The sequence below is a fragment of the Heterodontus francisci genome, chromosome 41 (genome assembly GCF_036365525.1).
Source record: "Heterodontus francisci isolate sHetFra1 chromosome 41, sHetFra1.hap1, whole genome shotgun sequence".
NCBI lineage: Eukaryota > Metazoa > Chordata > Chondrichthyes > Heterodontiformes > Heterodontidae > Heterodontus > Heterodontus francisci.
This window is the reverse complement of record NC_090411.1, coordinates 26,060,720-26,085,335: the sequence shown is the minus strand read 5'-3', so window position 1 is coordinate 26,085,335 and position 24,616 is coordinate 26,060,720. Positions and strand designations below refer to the sequence as shown.

The 24,616-nt window shown below is 44.7% G+C and overlaps 1 protein-coding gene across 2 annotated transcripts in view; it reads right to left on the bottom strand.

The window, feature by feature from the left end:
- ncf4 (neutrophil cytosolic factor 4) overlaps positions 1 to 24,616 on the bottom strand; it is a 39,528-nt gene that overhangs the window by 4,846 nt on the left and 10,066 nt on the right. The window contains exons 4-9 of one of the 2 annotated variants that reach the window (XM_068019573.1): positions 21,307 to 21,377; positions 15,092 to 15,219; positions 13,958 to 14,015; positions 12,091 to 12,189; positions 4,376 to 4,530; positions 2,944 to 3,009 (exon numbers count right to left, since the gene is read on the bottom strand). In XM_068019573.1, the coding sequence (XP_067875674.1) occupies positions 2,944 to 3,009; positions 4,376 to 4,530; positions 12,091 to 12,189; positions 13,958 to 14,015; positions 15,092 to 15,219; positions 21,307 to 21,377 (577 nt within the window). Of the gene's footprint in view, positions 1 to 2,943; positions 3,010 to 4,375; positions 4,531 to 11,290; positions 11,551 to 12,090; positions 12,190 to 13,957; positions 14,016 to 15,091; positions 15,220 to 21,306; positions 21,378 to 24,616 lie in introns of those variants that run through there. The other variant, XM_068019574.1, reaches the window with a different exon arrangement.

Here is a 24,616-nt window from a genome sequence, read left to right as displayed (position 1 = left end):
TGCCCATCCCCCCTGCCTCCTGCCTGCTCCTGGGGTGGGGGCGGGGGTGGTAAAATTCCGGCAGTTATCTTTGTTTCCCCTCCACAGATGCCACCTGACCTGCTTAGTGTTTTCAAGCATTTTCTGTTCTCAATTCGCATGGGAGGCCTAAGTTACTCCTCAGCACAGACCACAGAGGTCATTGTAACATCTGGACTGCCACTCTGGCCGATAGCAGGTAAGTCTGACACCTTAAAAACATAAGGAATAGGAGCAGGAGTGGATGATACAGCCCCTCGAACCTGCTCCGCCATTCAGTAAGATAGTGGCTGAACTTTGACCTCAACTCCTCATTCACACCCGATTCCCAAATCCCTTGATTCCCTAAAAGTCCAAAAATCAATTGATTTTAGCCTTGATTAAATTCAACAACTCAGTATCCAGAGCCCTTTGGGGTAGAGAATTCTAAAGATTTACAATCCTTAGACTGAAGGATTTGTTGTCAGTTGGGCAAAAAATTTATCTGTTCCCTATTGCTAAAAGGGACAGCACAAGGTTGGGTTTCAAACTGGCACAACATTTTGGTGTGTTTTTTTTTTCATTTTGTCATGGGATGTGGGTATCACTGGCCAGGCTGGCATTTGCTGCCCATCCCTAATTGCCCTTGAATTGAGTAACTTGCTGGGCCAATTCAGTGGGCAGTTAAGAGTCAACCACGTTGCTGTGGGTCTGGAGTCACATGTAGGCCAGACCGGGTAAGGACGGCAGATTTCCTTCCCTAAAGGATATTTGTGAACCAGATGGGTTTATACAACAGTCGATGATAGTTTCATGGCACCATTACTGAGACTAGCTTTCAATTCCAGATTGTTATTAATGAATCGAATTTAAATTCCACTAGCTGCCGCGGTGGGATTTAAACCCATGTCCCCAGGGCATTAGCCCAGGCCTCTGGAAGACTAGTCTAGTGACATTACCCCTACACCACCGTCTCCCCTGTCAACATACTGTACCACAGACTGGCTTGTGGCAACAATTCTCTGCCTGTTGAGGTCCCAACTTCTGCCAGCTCGTCAGGGGCAAGGCACAGAGCAGGATTCCTGGATTTGCTATGCAGGAAGGAAAATAGTTTGCTCCTCTTCTGCATTCCTTGAAAGCAACTGAAGAGCATTTTGATACATGCCCACTTCCCTGCAGAGCTTTCAAGATAGCAATCACTTGCTCACTTCCCTACAGAGCTTTCTAGATAGCAATCACTGCCAGTGAAGAACACGACTGGCAGCCCAACCCCTTGACTGAGATACATGGCACCTCAGGGCATGGCATGAGCCAAGAATGTAAGCAGGAAGTGAAAATGAGATACAGGCACAATTAGAGGAAGAAAAACACAAAGAGGGGAATTAAAATGTTGGGGCGGAATTATGCGGTACAGTGAGTCGGAAAGCAACCTCTTCCAACTCTTATGTTTGATCCCAGCCGAGACCAAGAGTATGAAAGTCTCCTCCGTTCGGATCCCACATGAAATGAATCCTAATCGGAATGCTGCGTTCGTGATTCACTAAGAGAGAGGTTAGGAGGAATTCCTTGCTCAGGAATGGCGGGCAGCCACCATTTTCCCCAAAATGATTGGGGGGCAGTTTAAGTGCACCCAGCGGCAGACCGGGGGTCCAATGCACCAGTCAGGCCAAAGGCCCTCTCTGTCTGGCTGGGTGGAGGTGCTGCCATTAGCTGCCCTGTATAGGGACTCCACAGACAACCCCCACCCCCCCACCCCCACACACATTAGTGGTGGCCTGGCTGCTTTTCCAATTTTTAATTAAATTTTTAAACAAGTGGCCTCTAAGTTGAACAGCCCTCTCAGCTACTTACCTTTAACTGCAGCCGAGTGCTTCCCTGAAGCTGGAAGGATTCCGATTGGCCCTCCAGCTTTGAGAGCCCGCCCGCTGCTCTTAATTGGACCAGGAACCTGTCTCCATGCCAATTAAGGGGGTTGGGCGGGGGGGGGGGGGGGGGCGCACCCCGGTCATAATTCTAACAAGTGACTGCTTGCCCCTCTGGGAGCGGGGGCAGGTTCAGGACCTGGATACAGTCCCGGCTCCTGTTTAGAGCCCCCAAAGCAAACATTCAGCCCATCGTTGCTAACAGATTCCATTTACTCTTCTTGGTGCGGGGGGAGTAGAGTTCCTGACTTTTGTGGAACGAATTCGTGGAGATTTTATCACAGGACCTCCCATCTGCCACCAATCCTAGTGGCACAGAGCCTTTGCATAGTCAGTAGAGAAGTGAACGGCCTCTTCATTATTTGACTGGATACTTCAATCAAAGGGACCTTTTTAAAAATCTCCATCTGTGATGCTTTTTATAACTAATAAGAGAAAGTGTTCAAGAAAATTTTTAAAAACTATTTCTTTTAAAATGTGATTTTTCTCCAAGATTGCTCTCTGCAGTGCCCTGGAGATTAATCTTCAGTTCCTGGAGAGATCAGGACCATCCTGGAGGTTTGACAAGCCTCAGGTGGGAGGGTCCATATAAACATAATTCACCCCTTGTGTTTATATGGAGCGACCAACAATAAGTTCTTTCAGTGGCTCCCACATGAACAGTGCAGCTAAGAGATGGAAAAACTGAAATCCAATGCAAAAGCCAGATGGTTGGCATCTATTGAGTCTGTGGTCCGTTGGCTGGAAAACAAGATGGAACTCCGCATGTTTAACCTTGGGGAAGGGGAAGAGAACCACTTGGACGTGACTGCCTCTTATTGGATGAGATTCCATTGTACCCCCCTGCCTGTCAGTCAATTAGAGTAGCCACCACAGAGATGCCTATACAGCTCTTGAACACATCGTCATCGCATTGAAATAGATCCAAAAGGTGAAGCCAAAAGCAAAGGAAAAACCTAACCAATAACAAAAAAATGTAAAAGGAGAATGTTTACTACTGCCTTTTCGCCTATACACATAATACCTCATCAAAGATAAAAGTTCTGCGTAATCTGGTTGCAGAGGGACACCATCCTTCAGAGATACATTCCTGCAACAGGGGAAAAGACAGTGAGAAGCTGAATAACTATATTGCTAACACAGTTGCTATTGAATTATTTCAGTAATAGCTGCTGTTATGGTTGCATTATACATTATACCTCAATTAGATTAAGTATACATTAATTTCAAACTTCACTCTTTACCATGTCTGTCCTGAGGGCTTATTCCTGCTCAGCAGGCTTGAGGCCTTACTATACAGACAAATAAGCCTAGGTCTTTCCCGAGCTCTGTATATTTACATTCATTGTCTACAGGAACCAAAAAATCATCCGCAAAATGTCCAATCGTTTCTGGAGGTGAAGCTAAGAATTGAGCCCAAAGCAAAAAGAATTGGGCCTCTTAAGAACATGCAAATAAATTAATTAACACAATCTTGCCCTCAGTCGCTCACAGCTGGAGTTCTTCATTGTTGGACTGAGACACCAAGAAAATACTTCAAATATTCAGAAAGGCCTCAAGCCTACTCTGAGTTGGCTTAATACCACTCCAGTACTTAGTGTCACTCCTGACTGCCAGAAACGAACCCCTGATTCCCATTAAACATACATGTGAGTGTAAAGCATTGTAGATGACCACCAGAAGTTAGTTGCCTGCTATCAGCTGGTGGTCGCGAGGGAACAAGGCCATCCCAAAGCTGTGAACCTGTGACCTGTGATTGTTGAGAGTGACTCAAATGGGTGACCAATGCAGTCTTGCATTAATTATGCTGAGGTAAATTTCAACGCAACTTTAAAAAAAAAAAGACCCCTGTCCCGACCTCCTAACTCGGAAGTGCTGATGAACACCTAACCCACGTGACCTCTCTTCACAAGAGGCCGTTCACTTCTCTACTGACTATGCAAACTACCTAACCGTGACAGGCACCCAGCTACACCCAATCCAATTCTCACCCAAGGTCGACTTCCAACAGTAAAGAGGGACTGATTTTGCTACTTTTCCAGCAATCGACACAAACATCATCTTTATTGCTGTCAATGAAATCAGCCAAATCAACACAGATTGGGAAACAAATCAGGGCCTTCCTGGTTCTTGTAGCTCAGCTCCACACCACATTGAGCCATTATTAAAGAATTTGGGACTTATTACTTGAGTCATTTGATATTATTACAGGCACAGCTTTAGAGTGAAGGTCAGCTCAGGAATTACCCCTTTTAGGTTTCAATTAAAAGGATGTTGAAAACCATCTGCAGTTAGATACTGAGGTGACCATTCATTTCAGTGAGAAAAAGTTAAAACTAAGCCCCTTAGATAGTACCTGAGCTGCTTGTGAATGATCCTTGGGACATTTAACGGCATTAAACACCTTATATTTGGTGTTGTTTCTTCTACTAACATTTGGTTGGGCAACCACGTACCTGATCTCGCAACAATGGACATCATGGTAGATGCATCGGAGCCTGTGAGCAACTGCATGTCCTTCTTTATTCCCATTTGGGGTTTCTTGTGATAAATCTTTAATAATCCTCACGAAAGATTTTGGGAAAATTCCTATGTTGTTACAGAGACTGCCCTAATTTCAGGGAGCAGTGGAGGGAAAAGCAAAATAATTGTTTGGCATTAAAACATAAAGAATTGTCATCATAAAAGGACCGCAGAATGGACGTGAGGAAAAGAAGAAATGGATGAAAGGGAAAAATGAAGAGGAAGGATGTAAGGCTAGGAAAGACACAGAGAGAAAGGAAAGGCAGAGAGAGAAAGAGAGAGAGAATGGGGGAGTCTAGAACTTGGGTCACAATCTCAGAATAAGGGGTTGGCAATTTGGGACTGAGATGAATAGAAGTGCCCTCACTCAAAAGGTTGTGAAGCTTTGGAATTTACTATCCCCAAGAGCTGTGGATGCTCAGTCATTGAGTATATTCAAAACAGAGATTGTAGATTTTTGGGTACTAAAGGAATTAAGGGATTTATGGGGATAGTATGGGAAGGTGGCATCAGGTAGATCAGCCATGATCTTGTTGAATGGCAGAGCAGACTCGAAGGGCCGAATGGCCTCCTCCTGCTCCGGTTTCTTATGTTCTAATGTTCTTATGAGAAAGAAAACATAAATACATCTTCCATATGACATGTGATCTAGACATTGTGTTTTGGCTAAAATTTGTTTTACGTCTCTTGAAATCAATGGAAGTAAAAATGGAGGATATGTAAAGGGGGCTGCCGATCCATTATCAACTGTTTTATGCTATCAATACACAGTCAAAGTCAACCCCTGATCACTTGTCATCTGGCAGATGTAAAATGGCAGACTGGAGGGACACAGTGGGATGGGGTACAGACGAAAATAGGAAATAGGAGCAGGAGTGCAGGAGTAGACCATATGGCCTGTCCAACCTGCTCCGCCATTAATACGATCATGGCTGATCCTTAGCTTCAACTCCACTTTCCCACCGCTCCCCAAACCCTGAGAGACCAAACGTCTGTCTATCTCAGCCTTAAACATATTCAGCGATGGAGTATCCACAACCCTCTAGGGTAGAGAATTCCAAAGATTCACAACCCTTTTGAGTGAGGATATTTCTCCTCATCTCAGTTGTAAATGATTGGCCCCTTATGCTGAGACTACCCCTGTGTTCTAGATTCCCCAGTCAGGGGAAACAACCTCTCAGGGTTTACCCTGTTAAGCTCCTTCCGAATGTTTCAATGAGATCACCTCTCATTCTTCTAAACCTCAGAGAATATTTTTTTTTTATTTCCAAAATATACTTTATTCATAAAAATCTGTAAAAATGACATTCCCAAACAGTTTAAAACAGCATCAAGTCAAAAAATACAAACAGTGCAAAGGTGATCAGTTTCCTTCTATACAATCATGAGTTGCCTCACAACCCTTCCATTTCATTGTCATGCCATATACATTTTTACATTTACAGCACACAAAATTTTCCCGATACAGTTCGAGGGGTTTCCCGTGGATCCAGCCCCTCAGTTCAGCTTGGTGGGGGGACCTTACACAGTGGTCTTTCCCCATTGAGCCTTTGCTGCGGCTGCCCCAAGCTTTAGTGCGTCCCTCAGCACGTAGTCCTGGACCTTGGAATGTGCCAGCCTGCAACATTCGGTCGTGGACAACTATTTGCGCTGGAAGACCAGCAAGTTTCAGGCAGACCAAAGGGCGTCTTTCGCCGAATTGATAGTCCTCCAGCAGCAGTTGATGTTTGTCTCGGTGTGCGTCCCTGGGAACAGCCCGTAGAGCACAGACTCCTGTGTTACAGAGCTGCTTGGGATGAACCTCGACAAAAACCACTGCATCTCTTACCACACCTGCTTTGCAAAGACACATTCCAGGAGGAGGTGGGCAACCGTCTCTTCCGCAGCACAGCCACCACGGGGGCATTGTGCGGAGGGGGCTAGACTTCGGGCGTGCATAAAGGATCTGACGGGGAGGGCCCTTCTCACCACCAGACAAGCTACATCTTGGTGCTTGTTTGAAAGTTCTGGTGATGAGGCATTCCGCCAAATGACCTTGACGGTCTGCTCGGGGAACCATCCCGAGAATATAACCTCAGAGAATCTAGGCCCAATTTAGTCAGCCTCTCATCATAGGGCAACCTTCTCATCCCAGGGACCAAACTAGTGAACCTTCACTGTACCACCTCCAAGTATATCTTTCCTCAAATATGGAGACCAAAACTGCTCACCAAAACCTTGTACAATTGTAGCAAGACCATTAATTCTTGTGCTCCAATCCCCTTGAAATAAAGGCCAACATGCCATTTGCCTTCTTAATAGCTTGCTGTACCTGCATGCTAACTTTCGATGTTCTTTGTACCAATACACCCGAGTCCCTCCTATGATAAGGCTAATTCTTTGGGAGAAACTGGTTCAATGGCTCAAAAGGCCTCTTCTCATTCCATCCTGCCTTATGATTTTAAAATATGCAGTCGATGCAATTCAACATCTCACTGAGCCACTCTAGTTATCTAAACACAGTGAAGGAGACCACTTTGTGGCTTGTTAGACTTGCTGTTATTACTGAAGCAGAGCTGACTGCTGACCCTTGATGGATAAGACCCGCGGGTTTGAGGATTTCAGACACATGTCACTTCAGTGCAGTATTGGGGGAGTGCTGCACTGTCGGAGATGCTGAATTTTAGATGAGACGTTAAACTGAAGCCCCATCTGGATGTAACAGATCCCATGGCACTATTTCAGAGAAGAGCAGGGGAGTTATCCCTGGGGTCTTGGCCAGTATTTATTTTAATTTAAAAGGGAGTCAAGGGTTATAGAGGGCAGGCAAGAAAGTGGAATTAAGGCCACGATCGGATCAGCCATGATCTTATTGAATGGCGGAGCAGGCTTGAGTGGCCGAATGGCCTACATCTGCTCCTATTTCTTATGTTCTTATATAACATTGACAGCCATTTTTTGGCTTTGTGATAAACCTGCTACAGCTGGGAGCTACCCTATTAGAGGAAAGAGCCCATGCATTTTCTTTGCTGAATACAAAGTCTCCTCCTGTCAGAGTCAGATTTTGCACTGAGAACATCTGTTGACGATGTTATTTTAATACAGCTGGCCGCCATCTGGTCACTGTATATATCTCGAGAGCATGACATCCAGCTTTTCAAAATATACCTTTGTTATCTTTTGAAACAAGTGGGGATTTGGGTGGTAATTGAAGGACAAGATTTGATGGAATGGAAAAACAGCGAAGCAAGAGAAGAAAGGGCTATTGAGAAATTAAAGAAAGATAGAGAGACAACCTTCTGTCACAGATTCACTCTTTCAGTAGGATTAACATTCTGGGGAACAGAACAAGAGGCAATAAACTTAAGCTCATCCAAAACTGTGCTGTCCATTTCCGAACTCACACAAAATCCTGTTCTCTCTCCTCATTTAAGGCACTCCTTAAAACCTACCGCTTTGACCAGGCTTTTGATCATCTGTCCTAATATCTCCTTATGTAGCTCATTGTCATATTATGATCCATAACACTCCAATGAAGTACCTTGGGATGTTTTACTACATTAAAGGCGCTATATAAATGCAAGTTGCTGTGCCAACCTTTTACCTCTTTCAGCATCTGCAGTATTTTTTGCGTTTGTTTTTATCTCTGGGGCCCAGGTTGAAATCTCGCCCAAAGCTTTGGGGTGAATATGTTCTCCGTCTCATTTGCCTGTAAATAACTCCTTACTACACAAAGCTGGCACAAATTGTCACGCTGACTCAAATCATAGACGGCTGGCCTGGGGAATGGATGAAATATCACACTACAGCACAAGTGGGTGCTCTTCTGATGTTGGAACACAATTTTACTCTCCGCCGAGTTGTGCTATAATTGACCCGGGAGATCTGATGCTGATACCAGGTGCCTGAAATGAAAACGTTCAATTGCTCCAGCACTAAACAATTACGACCAGCACTAAGATGATTTATTGTAAAGCTACCAGGTCAGAACCGTCAAGCTGGAACCCCATAGGCTTGCGCAGCATTGCTAAATGCAAACCCAGATGAGGGAGGTGAGATCCTGATTTCTGAAGTTTGTTTTGCGCTAATGAAAATTCTTATCAGTGTTAATAATTAAAACCTACACATTATGGGGTAGACACCAGGCATTTGAGGGAGTTTCATTCTTGCCGCCGCATCAACTGTGCATAATATATCAGAAGTACAGTAGAGATAATTTACGCCAGCTCTCTACCCATAATCCGTCTTTCAGATGACACATTAAACTGAGGCTCCGTCTGCCCTCTCAGGTAGATGTAAAAGATCCCGTGGCACTTTTCTAAGAACAGCAGGGGATTTCTCCAGGTGAATCTCCTGATCAATATTTATCCTTATGCCAACATCACTAAAAAAAATACATCCAGAGGAGCTTGCTGTGCGCAAATTGATTGCAGCGTTTCCTACATTACAGTTGTGACTTCAAAAGTACTTCATTGGTTGGAAGTGCTGCTAATATGCAATTTGACTTCCCCCATTTCTGGTGAGCTCCCAATGGCATGTCTAATGTAAACTAGGAGCTCACTGAAACGACTGACCTGAAGTCGAACCCTAGAACTTCTGGTGGCATTAGCTTTCTTCTGCCCAGGCACATAGGAAACTGGCCTGCCCAATTCAGTCCCATCCAATTTTGCATGGGCCAGAAAAAACTACACTGTGGAATTTAGCATATTCCGAGAGCATCAGTCATTCTACCTGTTCAAAACCCAGGGAAACCTGATATCGAAAGCATTACTTCCACTGAAGCTCGTGGCCCTACACCGATCCCCACTGTGGATGCTAAGTTTGTGTATTACAGATTGAGGCAGCACACAAAGAGGCCATTTGACCCATCCATGCCTGTGCTGGCTCTTTGAAAAGAACTATCCAACTAGTCCCATTCTCCTGCTCTTTCCCCACAGCCCTGCTAATATCCTTTTTACAAGTATATAGCAAATTGTCTTTTGAAAGTTAATATTGAAGCTGCTTTCACCACTCTTTCAGGCAGTGCATTCCAGATCATAACAACTTGCAGCATAAAAGTATTTCTCATCATCTCACCTCTGGTTTTTTTTTGCCAAATATGTTAAATCTCTGGTTACAGATCTTTCTGCCAGTGGAAACAGTTTTTCCTTATTTACTCCATCAAAACTCTTTATGATCAATAATGTAATATATAATCATTAGTCCTGAATTTCTATGGCAATGAGCCAGTAGTGTTGTTGTTGTTGTAGTGATTATGGTTGGATAATCCAATCAGAATGATTCCAGGGATGAGGGATTTTAGCTACAAGGTTAAGTTGGACAAGCTGGGGTTGTTCTCCTTAGAGCAAAGGAGATCGAGGGGAGATTTGATGGAGGTCGTTACGACCTGGTGAGAAGGGGTCTAGGGGTTCCCTCTCAGCCTTTGCCTGGTCTAACCGTAACAGGGTTTAATTTTAAAAACACCATGTTTTAGCTCAGTGAATCCTTGTTCAGCACTTTCCAATTGTGAGGCAAAGAAATCAATTCAGACAGGTTTTCTTAGAGTTAAACAAGAAAGGTGGAGGTCTATTAATCTTAAACTCTAATCTGGTTAATGACTACGAATATGTGACGCGACCACGCGATAAGCATACACGCAGACAGAGACAGAAATAGTAGAAGAGAATAAAGGGGAAAAGTTTGAGGCAATAGATGGGTTTCTATTTCCTGTCCTTTGAGGTTGATGTTGAGTCTTCGGTTGCCGGTAAGTCTTGCTGTTCATTGGGGCCAGTGCACACTTTAACTTGTTTCGATGTAGGATTCTTTTCTCTCTTGAGGATTACGTGACTTCAGTGGGTCCGGAGGCTTGTGAGAAAGCGAGAGAGAGCCAGTCAAGAGAGAGGCTGTCTTGATCCAGGTGTAGTTACAAACGTCAGTCTGTGTCTGTGTCTAGTTCAAAAAGCCTGAACCAGACCGTTAGTCATCTGACCAGCTGGTTTAACCACTTCTGCACTTGTGGATTCTACCATCTCAGCAGACCCTGGAATGTGAGCTTCCTTACGCCTTCAATGTCTGGTGATCAAAATCCATTTGGGTTAATTGGACCAGGGAGTAGTTCTTTGTCTCTCTAAGCACTATCTCTTAGCATGCAAATGTTCTTCCAGCCACGTGTCTGGTGCTGTCTTGTAAAACAAGTCATTTCTTCAGTCCAGAAACAGTTTAAAAATGAATGTTCATATGACAAATTAATATGCCTCATTCTTGGCAGGTGGGGGTCTTCATGACAAGGTGTACAAGAGATTCTGACAAGTTTGGATAAGGTAGACAAAGAACAACTGCTCCCATTAGCTGATGGTACAAGGACTAGGCGATACAGATTTAAGGTTTTGGGCAAGAGATGCAGGGAAATGTGAGGAAGAACTTTTTGTACGCAGCGGGTGGTAATGACCTGGAACTCGCTGCCCAAGAGAACGGTGGAAGTGGAGACAATGATTTCAAAACAAAATTGGATGGGCATTTGAGGGAAATAAACTTGCAGGGCTTTGGGGATAGTGAAGGGGTAATGGAACTGACTGCATTTCTCGACAGAGAGCCGACATAGACTCGATGGGCCGAATGGCCCCCTTCTGTGCTGTAAATGACTCTATGACTCTCTGAGAAGTCATGGCCTGCAGCCAACTGGGTCTTGGCAATGTTTTGCAGAAATGTCACCGCCTGACTCTGCCTCCCACTGTCTGGAGCTGATTTCTTCAGCTCTTTTTTTTCCCAAAAATATACTTTATTCATCAAAATTTGCAAACGTACATTACAAAACAGTTCAAAACAGTTAAAATTTCACATTTCGGAGAGTACAAGAGAGATAAGGTTTCTTCAATACAGAAACATGAGGTGCCTCACAATTCTTGCCATTCCATTTTAGATGCAATGTACATTGGTATTACATAGCAACAAACACTTTGGTGTATACAGCCCAAGGGGTTTTACACGGGTTCCAGGCCCTCAGTTCACTTTGGTGGGAGGACCTTACACAGTGGTCTTTCCCCATTGAGCCTTTGCGGCGTCTGCCCCAAGCTTTAGTGCGTCCCTCAGCACGTAGTCCTGGACCTTGGAATGTGCCAGTCTGCAACACTCGGTCGTGGACAACTCTTTGCTGTGGAAGACAGGCAAGTTTCTGTCAGACTAAAGAACGTCTTTCACCAAATTGATGGTCCTCCAGCAGCAGTTGATATTTAACTCAGTATACATCCCTGGGAACAGACGGTAGAGCACAGACTCCTGTGTTACGGAGCTGCTCGGGATGAACTTTGACAAAAACCACTGCATCTCTTTCCACACCTGCTTTGCAAAGACAAATTCCAGAAGGAGGTGGGAAACAGATTCTGAAACAGTCAGTAGCTGGATTGACATAGCATTACAACTAGGATGGTTTATATAGAGGGGACAATGACCATAAAGCTACAGCACCTTTTGGTCTGTCTGTCTTTCTGTCTATCTATCTATCTTATCCATGACACAGCAAAGGCCTAAACCTAAAACTATCCCACAGTCCCCAACAAAAGGTAGACACACAGCATTGTGCAGCTCCTTTAAGAAAAACACATGCAGCAAATGTCTATCTTAATACTCTATTATTACGCCAATATACATGAGAACACATTAGAATTTCCCTGACTAGTTGAATTAGACTTACCTCCAGCCACTCGTCATTGACTCTTTTTAGCAGATAGATAATGTCACCAGCTTTGAATGTCAAGTCCAAGTCATCGGCCCCAGTAAAGTCATACAGAGCCTGAGGGGGGTGGGGGGCGGGGGGGGAGTGCGAAAAAAACAGAGGTGTCAGCACTAAGGAACAGCGCCATAAACCAAGATGTGATGCAGATCCATAGCACTTACATTGTAATAATTGGAACTGGACACTTGAGGTGCAACCAGCAGAGATTGATAGATAGTGTCAGCCCTTCCTACCTCTGTAACGTTTTCCAGCCCTACCAACCCAAACTGTCCACTTTTCTGACTGTGCCTCTTGTGCATCTTCCCTTCCTTTACCCCACCATTAGCAGCTATGCCTTCAGCTTCAGCTGTAGTTTGTTGTGGTGCTTACTCAATCATTGAGATGGTTCAACAGTCGGTTTCTTTTTGTACAACCGGGTGTCAGTCACACCCATAAATCCACCAGCACGAGGAGCCTTCAAGCCAAGCCGCCAAGAACTCCTCAAGGTCAGGGTTGGCTGTTATGGAGCAAACATTTTGCTCACAGGTGGGGATTTCCACTTCTGCTCTTGTCTGGCTTTTCCACCCATTGAGGAACATAACTGCTAATAAGTACAGAAAATCCTAGCCAACGGCTTCCTTTCAGACACCTCTGAGTATCACATGGCCAACACTGCCTGCAAAACTGTAGCTAAGTAGGGACAGGGCCCCTTTAAGGAAGTCACGGCTCAAATTCAAGTGCCCCAATGGGTGCCTCGATAGCGCAGGTGGGCTCTGAATGTACAACAATTGCCAAATGGCTGCTCAATTGACGGGCTTAACCTTTAACCTCTTCTTTCATTATACAACTCCGTTTGGCAATTGAGTTTACATATGTGCATCCATTGCTGGTTAAATACACAGCAACTACAAAGAACAGCTGATCCCAGTCCAAGCAGACAGTAGGATTTTCCGACGTGTACAATTCTGCGTTCTGAAACCAGACTGTGTGCTTGTTTCCAATTTGTTTCAGTTGAACATTGTGGAGAGTTGAAAAGGGAAGTTGGTACCTAAACTTATTAGGAACGTTTTTAATAATTAAAAAAAAATCAGATGTTTGCTTCAATATGACAGACTTCTTTAACACAATCAAAATCCACTCTTCATTATAACCCAATCTCCCTAATTACTCATTTTGCAGTTCATTGAACAGTAAGTGGCTTTGGGTTCAGTGTTCCCAAATCTAAACGTTTTCCTGATAAAGGCTGGAAAAAATCAAATCTTATGATCCCTATTGTTATTTTGCCTGCTTTCAAAGAAGATAGTTGAGAATGTCGGCCACCATGATTGTTCCTGGCCATTTGTTGGCAACCATGTTTGATCTTGGCACGCTGGCAGGCAGGTGGACAAAGATAGTGGAGATAAAAATGGAGCCAAAGTCATAGAGAGAGGCATTAAAACCGATGTGTGTATATGTGCGTATGCCTGTAAGTGTGTGTATATGTATTCAATGTATGCATGCCTGCCTGTATGTATGTATTCGTGTGTGTGTGTGTGTGTGTGTGTGTGTGTGTGTGTGTGTGTGTGTGTGTGTGTGTGTGTGTGTGTGTGTGTGTGTGTGTGTGTGTGTGACTGCCGATTTTGGGCAATCACTGTGATGCACCCTATGGTCCAATAACCTAGGATCTTCACATGAAGGATAACGACAGCAGCTGTGGAACTGCGCTCCAGCAATGGTGAGAAGAGGCAGAATGAAGTTCGGAGAGAAATGAGGAAAAAAACAGTTACTGGAACACCAAGGATGGAACAATCTCATGCTTGGACCAGCTGATATGTTGCATTAATTTGAATCTTTCAGCAATACCTACCTCTGCCTGAGCAGCTTCTGCTTTTCCATTAACATCTTCCTTTCCAATTTGGGATTTGCTAAGTAATAAATGGGGAATTATTAGTAATAACATAATTAAGGTAAGATCAATTCATTGAACAAAAAAAATGAACTTAACAAATGAGGAGTGACACCAATTGCAAGTGCTCCATAGATGCAAATGTATCAAATTTTTCCACATATCAGAATTATTTATTCTATTTAGAGATACAGCACTGAATCAGGCCCTTCGGCCCACCAAGTCTGTGCCGACCAACAACCACCCATTTATACTAAACCTACATTCCCACTGTTCTCCTACCACCTACCTACACTAGGGGCAATTTACAATGGCCAATTTACCTATCAACCTGCAAGGCTTTGACTGTAGGAGGAAACCGGAGCACCCGGCAGAAACCCACGTGGTCACAGGGAGAACTTGCAAACTCCGCACAGGCTGCACCCAGAACTGAACCTGGGTCGCTGAAGCTGTGAGGCTGCGGTGCTAACCACTGCGCCACTCATTTGTTTATCTATTTGTTTTCCTCTTCCATTCTCTCACACTGGCGTTTTGGTAAAATACAATAGCGCATGTTTTTGAACTGTTTTAAAATTCACTGACTACTCCTCTGATTTATCTCCACCTTCACTCCAGGACTTGAGCGCAATAATCTAGGCTGACACTCGCAGTGCAGTACCGAGGGGGTGCTGCACTGTCGGAGGTGCTGTTTTTTGGATGAAACGTTAAACCACGGCCCTGTCTGCCCTCTCAGGTGGAGATAAAAGATCCCATGACACAATTTGAAGAGCAGGTGGGTTCTCACAATGCCTGCCAGTGCCAGTGGAGACTGTACAGAAAGAAAGACCTTGCATTTATATAGTGCCTTTCACAACCTCAGAATACTCCAAAGTGCTTTACGGCCAATGAAGTACATTTGAAGTGTAGTCATTAGGGAAGTGCCACTTTGCACACCACTAGCTCCCACTAATAACGATACCAGGTTAATGACCAGATAATCTATAGTAGTATATATAATAATATATTGCAATTGCAGCCAAAAAAAAGCAGTGTACACGCTGACGATAGTGAGGAAATTCATGGCTTATGGAATTTTCAGTTACCATGGTTACTCACACTTTCCGGGTGGGTGGCCTCAGTCTCCGTAGTGCTAGTGGGATCCGCTCAGAATCCTCTGGGGTTTGGTAGAAGAATATTCGGAGATCTTCATCAAGAAGAATCCAGGCGGGCAGGTCAAGAAGTTTCTAGAATTTCATTCAATATTACAAAAAGATCAGCCCGCAAGGAAAAAAAAAATCGTTCAGCTTTATTTTGTGGATGTTAAACCTTAATGTTGTTCATGGAGTTTCTTGGCGGCGACTTCCTTTCATTGAACAAAAGAGAGGGGACCTCAGTTCGGGTAGATTTGAGCCTTGGTGTTGGAGGTTAGAGGTCAGAGTTTAACTCAGTGTCATGCTATCCAATGCCCAACACAAAGAGCTGTTCATCTTTTCTGTCAATGCTCTACTTGAATGTAAGTTCAAGAAATGATGCTGTTTGAACCCACTTCATATGACTAACACATAAAAGCTGAGGTACCGGAGGATAGCTAATATCCAGGGAACATACTATATTATTAAGCAGTACCTTCAGTGGGGAAAACAATTAGGAGCAATTTTTCAGTCTGCCTCCTAAGTTTTTTGAACCTTTCTGGATGAACCAATCCCACACCACTCACAATCTTCTATGCCTCTCTGAGATTACTTCTCATGCTGACTTCTGTTCTGGAAAAGCCCAAGGGGTGTACAAAGCGTGGTTACAAATTGACTGTCCATTATGCAGCCTGTCCGAAGACAGTGGAAAAGTAAATTGGTCGAGGTGTATAATTGAGAGACGAATCTGCAACCACCCATTTTCCACTCTTGCCAACAGTTAAAATCAGCCCCCCGGGGTCTCCCTCCAGTCTTTTCTCATATCTCAGACCCCTGACATTAGGGATTTGCCTCCTGGCTCTTCTCTGCACTGTCCCCAGCTCTTGAATGGTTTCTTGGTGACCTGAACTGGACACAGTGCTCAAGGTGCGGTCTGGCCAGGCCATGTTTAGCTTGACCATGACGTCCCCTTACTCGTGCTCGACTGTTTGTGTAATGTAGCTCAACACTCTGTTGGCTTATCGATTGCTATGCTCCAGCTATTACAGGAAGTGATTGAAGCAAAAATCCTTAGATGCTTCCAAAAGGAAATTAGACGAGTACATGAGGGAAAAGGGAACAGAAAGATATGCTGAAAGGCGGAGATGACATAGATGGAATGAGAGAAGATTTCTGTGGAGTATAAAGACCAGCATAGCCTAGTTGGGCCGAATGGTTTCTCTGCTGCATATTCTATGTAATTCAATGTTAGTATTGAGTCCACTAAGCCTCCTAGGTCTCTCCGCCTTTAGTTATTTCACCACCATTCATGCGTAGTCTATTTTCCCCTTCCTTTGCTCGGCATTTTACACTTGTCTGCATTAAATCTCATCTGCCATTGTCCTGCCTACACATTTTGTTCATTTATTTGGGTGTCAGCTATGGCACACTGGCCAGTTTCTACCCTCTGAGTCAGAAGGTTCAAGTCCCAAACCAGAGCACATAATTTAGGCCGCACACTCCTTTGCAGCACTGAGGGAGAGCTGCACTGTTGGAGGTGCTGTCTTCAGGTGAGATGTTGAACCGAGACCCTGTCTGCCTTCTCAGGGTAACATAAAGGCTCCCAGGGTACTATTTCGAAGAGGAGTGCAGGAGCCCTCCCTGCTGTCCCGTAACCAACATCACTTAAAAAAAAAACAGATTATCTAATCATTTCTTTCATTGCTGTTTGTGGAATCTTGCTATGTACAAATCGGCTGCTGCCTTTCCTACATCTCAACAGTGAACATGCTTCAAGAAGTACTTCATTGGCTGCCAAATGCTTTGGAATGTCCTGACGTTGGGCAAGGTGCTATAAAAATGTAAGTCCTTCATTTTTGTTTATACTTACCTCTCTGAATCAGGGGGAACAATTTTAACCTAAATCACTCCCCCCCAGGAAACTCGGTGGGATTGGGTGCAACATCGGTTTAACCCGCATTGGACTCAACAGAGAGCAATATTGGGCGAGGTATAAAACTGGCATTCCATTCAGCGGCGTGGGATTCCTGCCTGGCTGTTTACTACATTACAACAGACTGCAATGCAAAAGTACTCCATTGATTGTAATGTGCTTTCGGACATCCTGAGGTTTTCAAGGGTGTTATCGAAAGACAAGTCCTTTCAACTTTTATGGCTTTTACATTTTGAAATGACAATTACTGGAGTTCGACTCACAAATATCCTTTCTTTAGTAGGTTCCTTTGATGTCTATACTCCAGACAGAGGAGAGACAAAGTTAGTTGACAACACACACAAAACTCCTGGATTTCAATGGAACTCTAGCCAGGGGTAGACCTCAGTTACCACCATGTCAAAAGTTGTGGTTGTGAGGGGGGGGGAAGGGGTGGGAGGATTTTACCAGGCCCTGGATGCGGATATGGCAGCTGCGGGGATAGAGGAGGCATCAGTAAAAATAGAGAAAAATGCGTTGGGCTGGTTTACTGATGCGTTGCTGCCTCCAACTGCTTTCCCCAGGTGCAGGCTGAGTGTCATGTCGGCAACCCACGTGTCAGTGGCAGGACACCAATTGAGGTTGTTTAGGACACAATTAACAGCAGTTTTCTGAGGGCAATGTCATTTTACCAGCGGCACACGGGACTGTTGTGTGATTGCCTTTAAGAGTGATGACGCTTTAAGATCTCCGTGTGCTAATGAGCTACGTGCCCGGATGTAGTCATGTGACTACATGCCAGTCTCACTCTGCTACTGTAACACCAAGAGGCAAGTTCTGTAAACAGGTAGCTCTGCACTGCATAATAAGTTTAGCTGTTTAATAAAGCTGTTTGAGATCCTCAATCAACTGAACTCCAAGCGTCTCATTTATGTTGCATCAGAGAACATAAAAAGCTACTCGTTACAGGGAGCCCTGCTGTATCTGCAGCTCATCAACTCACAGGAGGTGAATGCACAGCGGGAGGTCAGAGTACCGTGATAATCTGCCTGTTAAAGGTGAAAAGTGGCGAGTTCAAGGTCATCCGACAGGCAGAAGCTTGCAATTGCATGATCATCTCCTGGAGATGTCACAGAAAGTGCTGGTGGTGAGGAGGTGGTTTCCATTCCTCCAGCCGTTTCACGCCTTGTTTTATTGGGCGACCACCCCACCTGGCGGAGCCCCCGCCACCCCTCCCCCCTCCCCCTGCTGGCTTAATGCCAGCGGCAGCGGGAAGAAACCCTTAGGTGGCTGTTAATAGGCCTCTTAAGGGCTTCAGTTGGCCTCTAAATTCCAGTGGGACAGGAAGGTGACAGGCCCTTTGCCCTCCTTCCTCCCGTCGCAATTCTATGGGCCTTCCTGCCTCCTCGTCCGTCTCCGGGGGAGGGGTTCCATTAAATTCAGCCCAGTGAAGGCTGACCCTGCATTCACCCTGCAGAATCGCCCTCCCACCTCCTCAACCCACTTGCCTTCCCTAATTGGTGAGTATGGCAGTGGCAGGGGAGGGAGAGTAAAATTAGAGAAAAGTGCTTCGGGCTGGTTTGTCAATGTGTTGCCACCTCCGGCTGCTTTTCCCAGGCTCGGGCTTGAAGGTGATGTTGGCAACCCGTGCACCAGTGGCGGGAAGCCAATTGAGGTTGGACGCCTTAATTGGATGCCTCCTGGAAGACTGGGCCGGCAATCCCGCTGCCGTGGTGTTTGGGTCTGTGACTCGCAAATGGTTGCGTCATCCAGAAAAAAAACAAAGGTGGGAAAATTCAGCCCAAAGCTTCTAAAGATGTTTCTGAAACAGTTAATGGCTGCCCTCAGGTTATAGAAAACTTACCGCAGGTCAAAAGGCAGGTCAGGCAGGAAATGATTCATAAACATACCCTGCAAAACTGCAAGATTGCAGTTAGACAGGTGTATTAATATGATCAGAAAAAGGGAGGAATATGTGTACGGATATACACAGAAACAAGCACAGAGATGAATCATCAGCGAAAAGATGTAAAATTTCATCTCAGTCAATAAATAGACCCTAATTAAACATGCGAGTTAAAGACTTGAAAGAATTTATCTTTATACAGCAGCTTTTACAATCTCACATCCCAAAGTGCTTTACAGCCAATGCAGTATATTCAAAGTGTAGTTACTGTTGTAATGTAGGAAAAACGGCAGCCAATTTGTGCACAGCAAGCTCCCACAAACTGCAATGTGATCACCTGTTTTTTACTGATGTTGTTTGAGGGATTAAATATTGGGAAGGACACCAGGAAGAATGTCCCAGCTCTTCTTTGTAATCGTACCGTGGAACCTTTACATTCACCTGAGGGGACACATGAGGCTTGGGTGTAATGTCTCGTTCGAAAGGGTGGCACCACCAAGAGTGCAGCACTCCCTCAGCTTAAAGTATGTGCTCAAGTCTATAGAGTGCGACATGATCACAAAGGATCTGACCCAGAGGTAAGAGCCACGGCTGATATCGTTAGTTAGTTAATTGCGTTGTTAAGGAAGTGAAGTGGCTTAGGTAAGTGCAAGAAAACGAGGTGGAAAGTTGTATGCTTTGCGTAAAGCAGCCACAAAGAATACCAATTTACTGATGGGACAGCCTGTGCCCAATCTGCGCAGGTATTAGTTCAAGAAAGAGCAAGAGGGTTGCTCTGAGGTCACAGACATTGTGATTGGCTCCTCCCTGTAGCCTGCTCAAATACAATCCCGGAACTTAACTAAGAGCTGCAGTTAGCAAGGCCTAGTGCCTGTGGAGGCGTGACCAGTGCTGGCAGCTCGCGTCAAGTACACAGTTGCGGCCCGGGGACCAATTTCAATCCATTTTTGGGACTCTTGCTATGAGTGAGCACCAGAGAGTGCAGTGCTGAGTTTAGGCCTGAAAACAGGCCCAGACCAAAATTTACCCAAATGGCAGAGACAGAAACCTTGGGAGGCAGGTTTGAAATCAAAACAGGCTTGACAGTAGGCTTGTCAATGAGTTCTGAAATTCTGAAGTACTAGACCCCAGGAGGTCATTTTGACTTTAGGCCACAGTGTAAAATAGATGATATAATACTAGTCATCAAATGTACATGTGTCCCCACTTTCATTTCCATTGACCACAATGCTGGCTGGTCTGATATCACCCATAGTTAAAAATATCCCAAACATTCAGGTCAGATGGTTGCAGGGTGCCTGGGAGAAAAATGAGATACAGTTCCTAAATCTCGCATTCCTTATGCCCAAAATATAATCAAGTCATTCTTTAGTGAGTTACACATAGCTCAGGGGGAGAATTCTCCCCTCTATATGGCTCCATTTAATTAGGATGAAAAATGAATAGAATCATAGAATTATATAGCACAGAAGAAGGCCATTCGACCCATCAGACCTATGCTGGCACTCTGAAAGAGCTATCCAATTAGTCCCAGTCCCCCTGCTCTTTCCCCATAGCTCTGCATATATTTCCCTCAAGTATTTAGGGAGGGGGGATGGTGGTGTAGTGGTACTGTCGCTCAACTAGTAATCCAGAGGCACAGGCCAATTCTCTGAGGACACGGGTTCAAATCCCACCACAGCAGCTGGTGGAATTTGAATATTAATTAATAACAAAAAATCTGGAGTTGAAAGTTGGTCTCAGTAATACTGCCATGAAAGTATCATCAATTGTGGTAAAAACCCATCTGGGTCACTAATGACCTTTAGGGAAGGAAATCTGCCATCCTTACCTGGTCTGGCCTACATGTGACACCAGACCCACAGCAATGTGGTTGACTCTTAACTACCCTCTGAAATGGCCTACTCAGTTGTCAAGGGCAATTAGGGATGGGCACCAATTGTTGGCCTTGCCAGCGACAGCCACGTCCCATGAAAGAATAATAAAAATGTGCCCAATTCCCTTTTTAAAGTTTCTATTGAATTTGCTGCCACTTCCCTTTCAGGCAGTGCATTCCAGGTCACAACAACTCGAAGTGTAAGAAAAATTTCTCCTCACCTCCTCCCTGGTTCTTGCACCAATTATCTAAACTCTGTGCCCTCGGGTTACTGGCACTCCTGCCAGTGGAAAAAGTTACTTCCTATTCACTCTGTCAAAGCCACTCATGATTTTGAACACCTCTATTGCATCTATTAAATGGGGACAAAGGAAAAGCTTAAAGATTCCTGGAGAAGGCACAAACGAGAAAAAGTAAAAGGGGGAAAGAGAAAAGGAAAGAAAAAAAGAGTGAAAAAGAAAGGAATGACAAACTGCCACCTTTTGTGCTTCTGAAGAGAATTCCCACCTTCATGTAAATGTTGAGTTCGGGGATCCGCTTCTCTGCTATCTCTTGCTTGTTGCCAATATACACTTTCCCTAATTTGAAATGAGAAGACCTTGTTACAAATGGAACAAAGAGAGGGGAATGGGAGGGTCTGATCAAGGACAGGAAATCACAGGCTGCCACAGAATGTCACTACAAATCGGCACGCGAGAAAGTCCTCTGCCAACAACAACCTGTATTTATATAGCACCTTTAATGCAATAAAATGCCCCAAGGTGCTTCACAGAGGCATTTTAAAACAAAATATTACACCGAGCCAGATGAGGAGATATTAGGGCAGGCAACCAGAAGCTTGGTCGAAGAGGTAAGTTTTAGGGAGCGTCTTAAAGGAGGAAAGCGAAGTTAGAGAAGCGAAGAGATTTAGAGCCATGGAGCCATTTACGGCACAGTAGGAGGCCATTCAGCCCATCAAGTCTGTGCCGGCTCTCCACAGAGCTATGCAGTCAGAGGTTTACGCACAGGCAGCTGAAGGCATTCCCACCAATGGTGGGTCAATTAAAATTGGGAATGCTCAAGAGAATTAGAAAGTCACCGATATTGCGGAGGGTTGTGGGCCTGAGGAGATTACAGAGACAGGGAGAGGGTGAGGCCACGGAGGGATTTGAAAACAAGGATGAGAATTTTAAAATGGAGCTGTTGCTTAACTGGGGGCCAGTGTTGGTCAGCGAGCACAGGGGCAATGGGTGGACGGGACTGGGTGCGAGTTAGTACACAGGCAGCAAAGTTTGGATAACCTCCAGCTTATAGAGGGTAGAATGTGGGAGGCCAGCAAGAAGTGGGTTAAAATAGTTAAGCCTAGAGGTAATAAAGACAAATGAGTTGGAAGTTGATAATCCAGTTGAGAATGTGGGTTAGACCTAGATCGTATATTCTCTATCTCTATTTCCACCTCTATACCATCACTGTGCCTCAGCTCATCTGCTGCTGAAACCCTCATTCATGCCTTTGTTATGTCTAGTCTTGACTATTCCAACACACTCTTGTCTGGCCTTCCAACTTTCACCCTCTGTAAACTTGAGCTCAACCGGACTCTGATGCCTGTATCCTCACTCACACCAAGTTTCCGTCATCCAAAACCCTTGTACTTGCAATCTACAATGGTCCCTGGCTAAGCAATCCCTCTATGGCTTCTCCCCTCCCCATCTCTATAACCTCCTTCAGCCCTACAACTCTCCAAGATATCTGCACTCCTCCAATTCTGTCCTCAATCCCAATTTTCATCTCCCGTTCATTAGTAGCTGTTGGATTGTCTTCCTAAACCTCTCTGCCTCTCTACCTGTCTTTCCTCCTTTAAGATGCTCCTTAAAATCTACCTCTTTAACTAAGCTTTTGGTCACCTGTCCAAATATCTCCTTATGTCGCTCAGTGTCAAATTTTGTTTGGTAACGCTTCTCTGAAGCCCCTTGGGACATTTTATTATGTGAAAGGTGCTATATAAATGAAAGTTGTTGTTGATGTTGTTGCTTATTTGAACCCACTGAATAAAAGCAGCAGCATCGTGCATTTGTATAGCCGCCCACTTTGGGGCTCATGCACCTTACTCACAATTGCTATTCATGACTGCTATCCAGTGACTGTTTGGTAGTTGCTGCCCGGATATGCAGATGGGGTGAGGACTGGATTGAGCTCGGCTGTCACATTTCCCCAACCCCACGTCGCCTCCATCTCATAACTGAATATGCTGCAGACACTGTCCAGACTCTGACATGGCGAAGTAGCCACTTTGAGTGGTATGGCTGGATTTTTGGGGGAGCCAAATGCCAATAACAATCAACAGAGAAAACTGAATAAGAGAAAGTATTAGAAAAAAGTATTGTCAGGCAAAGCATCACAGTGTGTTAGTCACAAAGTAGTTTGTATAACTGAAGGTAGGACAATTAAATAATGCACTTTTAAATCATTTCATCCTCCTTGGCTTCTAAGTATACCTTTTCACTGGAAGGTGTTAATTTTCACAATAAGTATGAAGAAATTAATAATTGGTTGAATTAATCATCCATAGGTCAACAGCAGTACAGTGGCAGTATCTAAGGCAGCCTCCTCACAACCATCACAAAGCCAATTGCTACCTTTCATTCAATTTTTAGGTTAAAGAATTGTCAGCGATCATTAGCTTTCTAACTCCCTTGGCTTTTGATGATATTTCCATGCCATGTTTCTCAGAGTGTTAACCCATTCTTGTTCTATTATTTTCAGAGGAAACATCGCATCCCCTACTCTTATCAGCCTTGCCAATGTCCGGCAATGTGGGACATGGCCCACTAATGGTTTAGTCACCTTTCTCTGCAATGTTCTTGGGCCATGGGAGCGCTCCACTCTTTGCCAGATTTTCCATGCTTCCGTCCATCTCTGCTATTCTGCTATAACCATTTACACTTCCTCAGGACCCATCTTTTGTTCCTTTACTTGTCCCATTTCCAATCCCCTGTTGCCTTGCACCATCAACCCTTTTTCCATTTAATCACGCCTGTCCTCCACACTATCAGATATCTTTACTCCATCTACCTTTCCCTTTGTCCTTCCCTCCACCACCTGCACACAGTTCTGTACTTGCTTAAAAACTTTTAATCCCTAACAAGTTCCAGTTCTGGTGAAAGGTCATTGACCTGAAACATTGGCCAGAATTCCACCAGCCCATTGGGGAAGGAGGGAGGAACGCGGCAGGAAGGTAATTAATAATAAAATAAAAACAGAAAGTGCTGGAAATGCTCAGCAGGTCAGGCAGCGTCTGTGGAGAGAGAAGCAGGGTTAACGTTTCAGGTCAGTGACCTTTCATCAGAGCTGGCAAAACTGGGGAAGGTAATTAAGCCTGTTTAAGCAGGCAATTAACTGTGATTTTACCAGGTTTTTATTATTTTATGAGAGGTGCTAGGAAATAATGGAGCTTTAAGTGCCTCGCCAGCTATAATGAGGAGGAGGCCCGGCGGAAGGTCAGTGTTGGCTGCAGTTAGCAGCCATTGCAAGAGGTAGTGTGGTTTGGTGGGGAGGGTGAAACTGAGTGAGTGGACAGCAGCATTAATAATCGGGAGCAAGGACAAGCTTGCCTTGGACAGTGGGGGCATTCCATTAGTGTCCTCTCTGACATGGCACTTGTAGGTACAGAGCAAGGCAGGTGGGAGTTCCAGAGAACTGAGTGCAGCTACTTGCCGTGGGCATCATTCACTCGGGCTTTGAGACCTCCAGTGAGGAGGAGAATCAGAGAGGTAAAGAGCTGGAGCCACAGGAAGAGGGACAGCAGCACCCGGAGGGGCAACAGGATCATAAGCCTGGC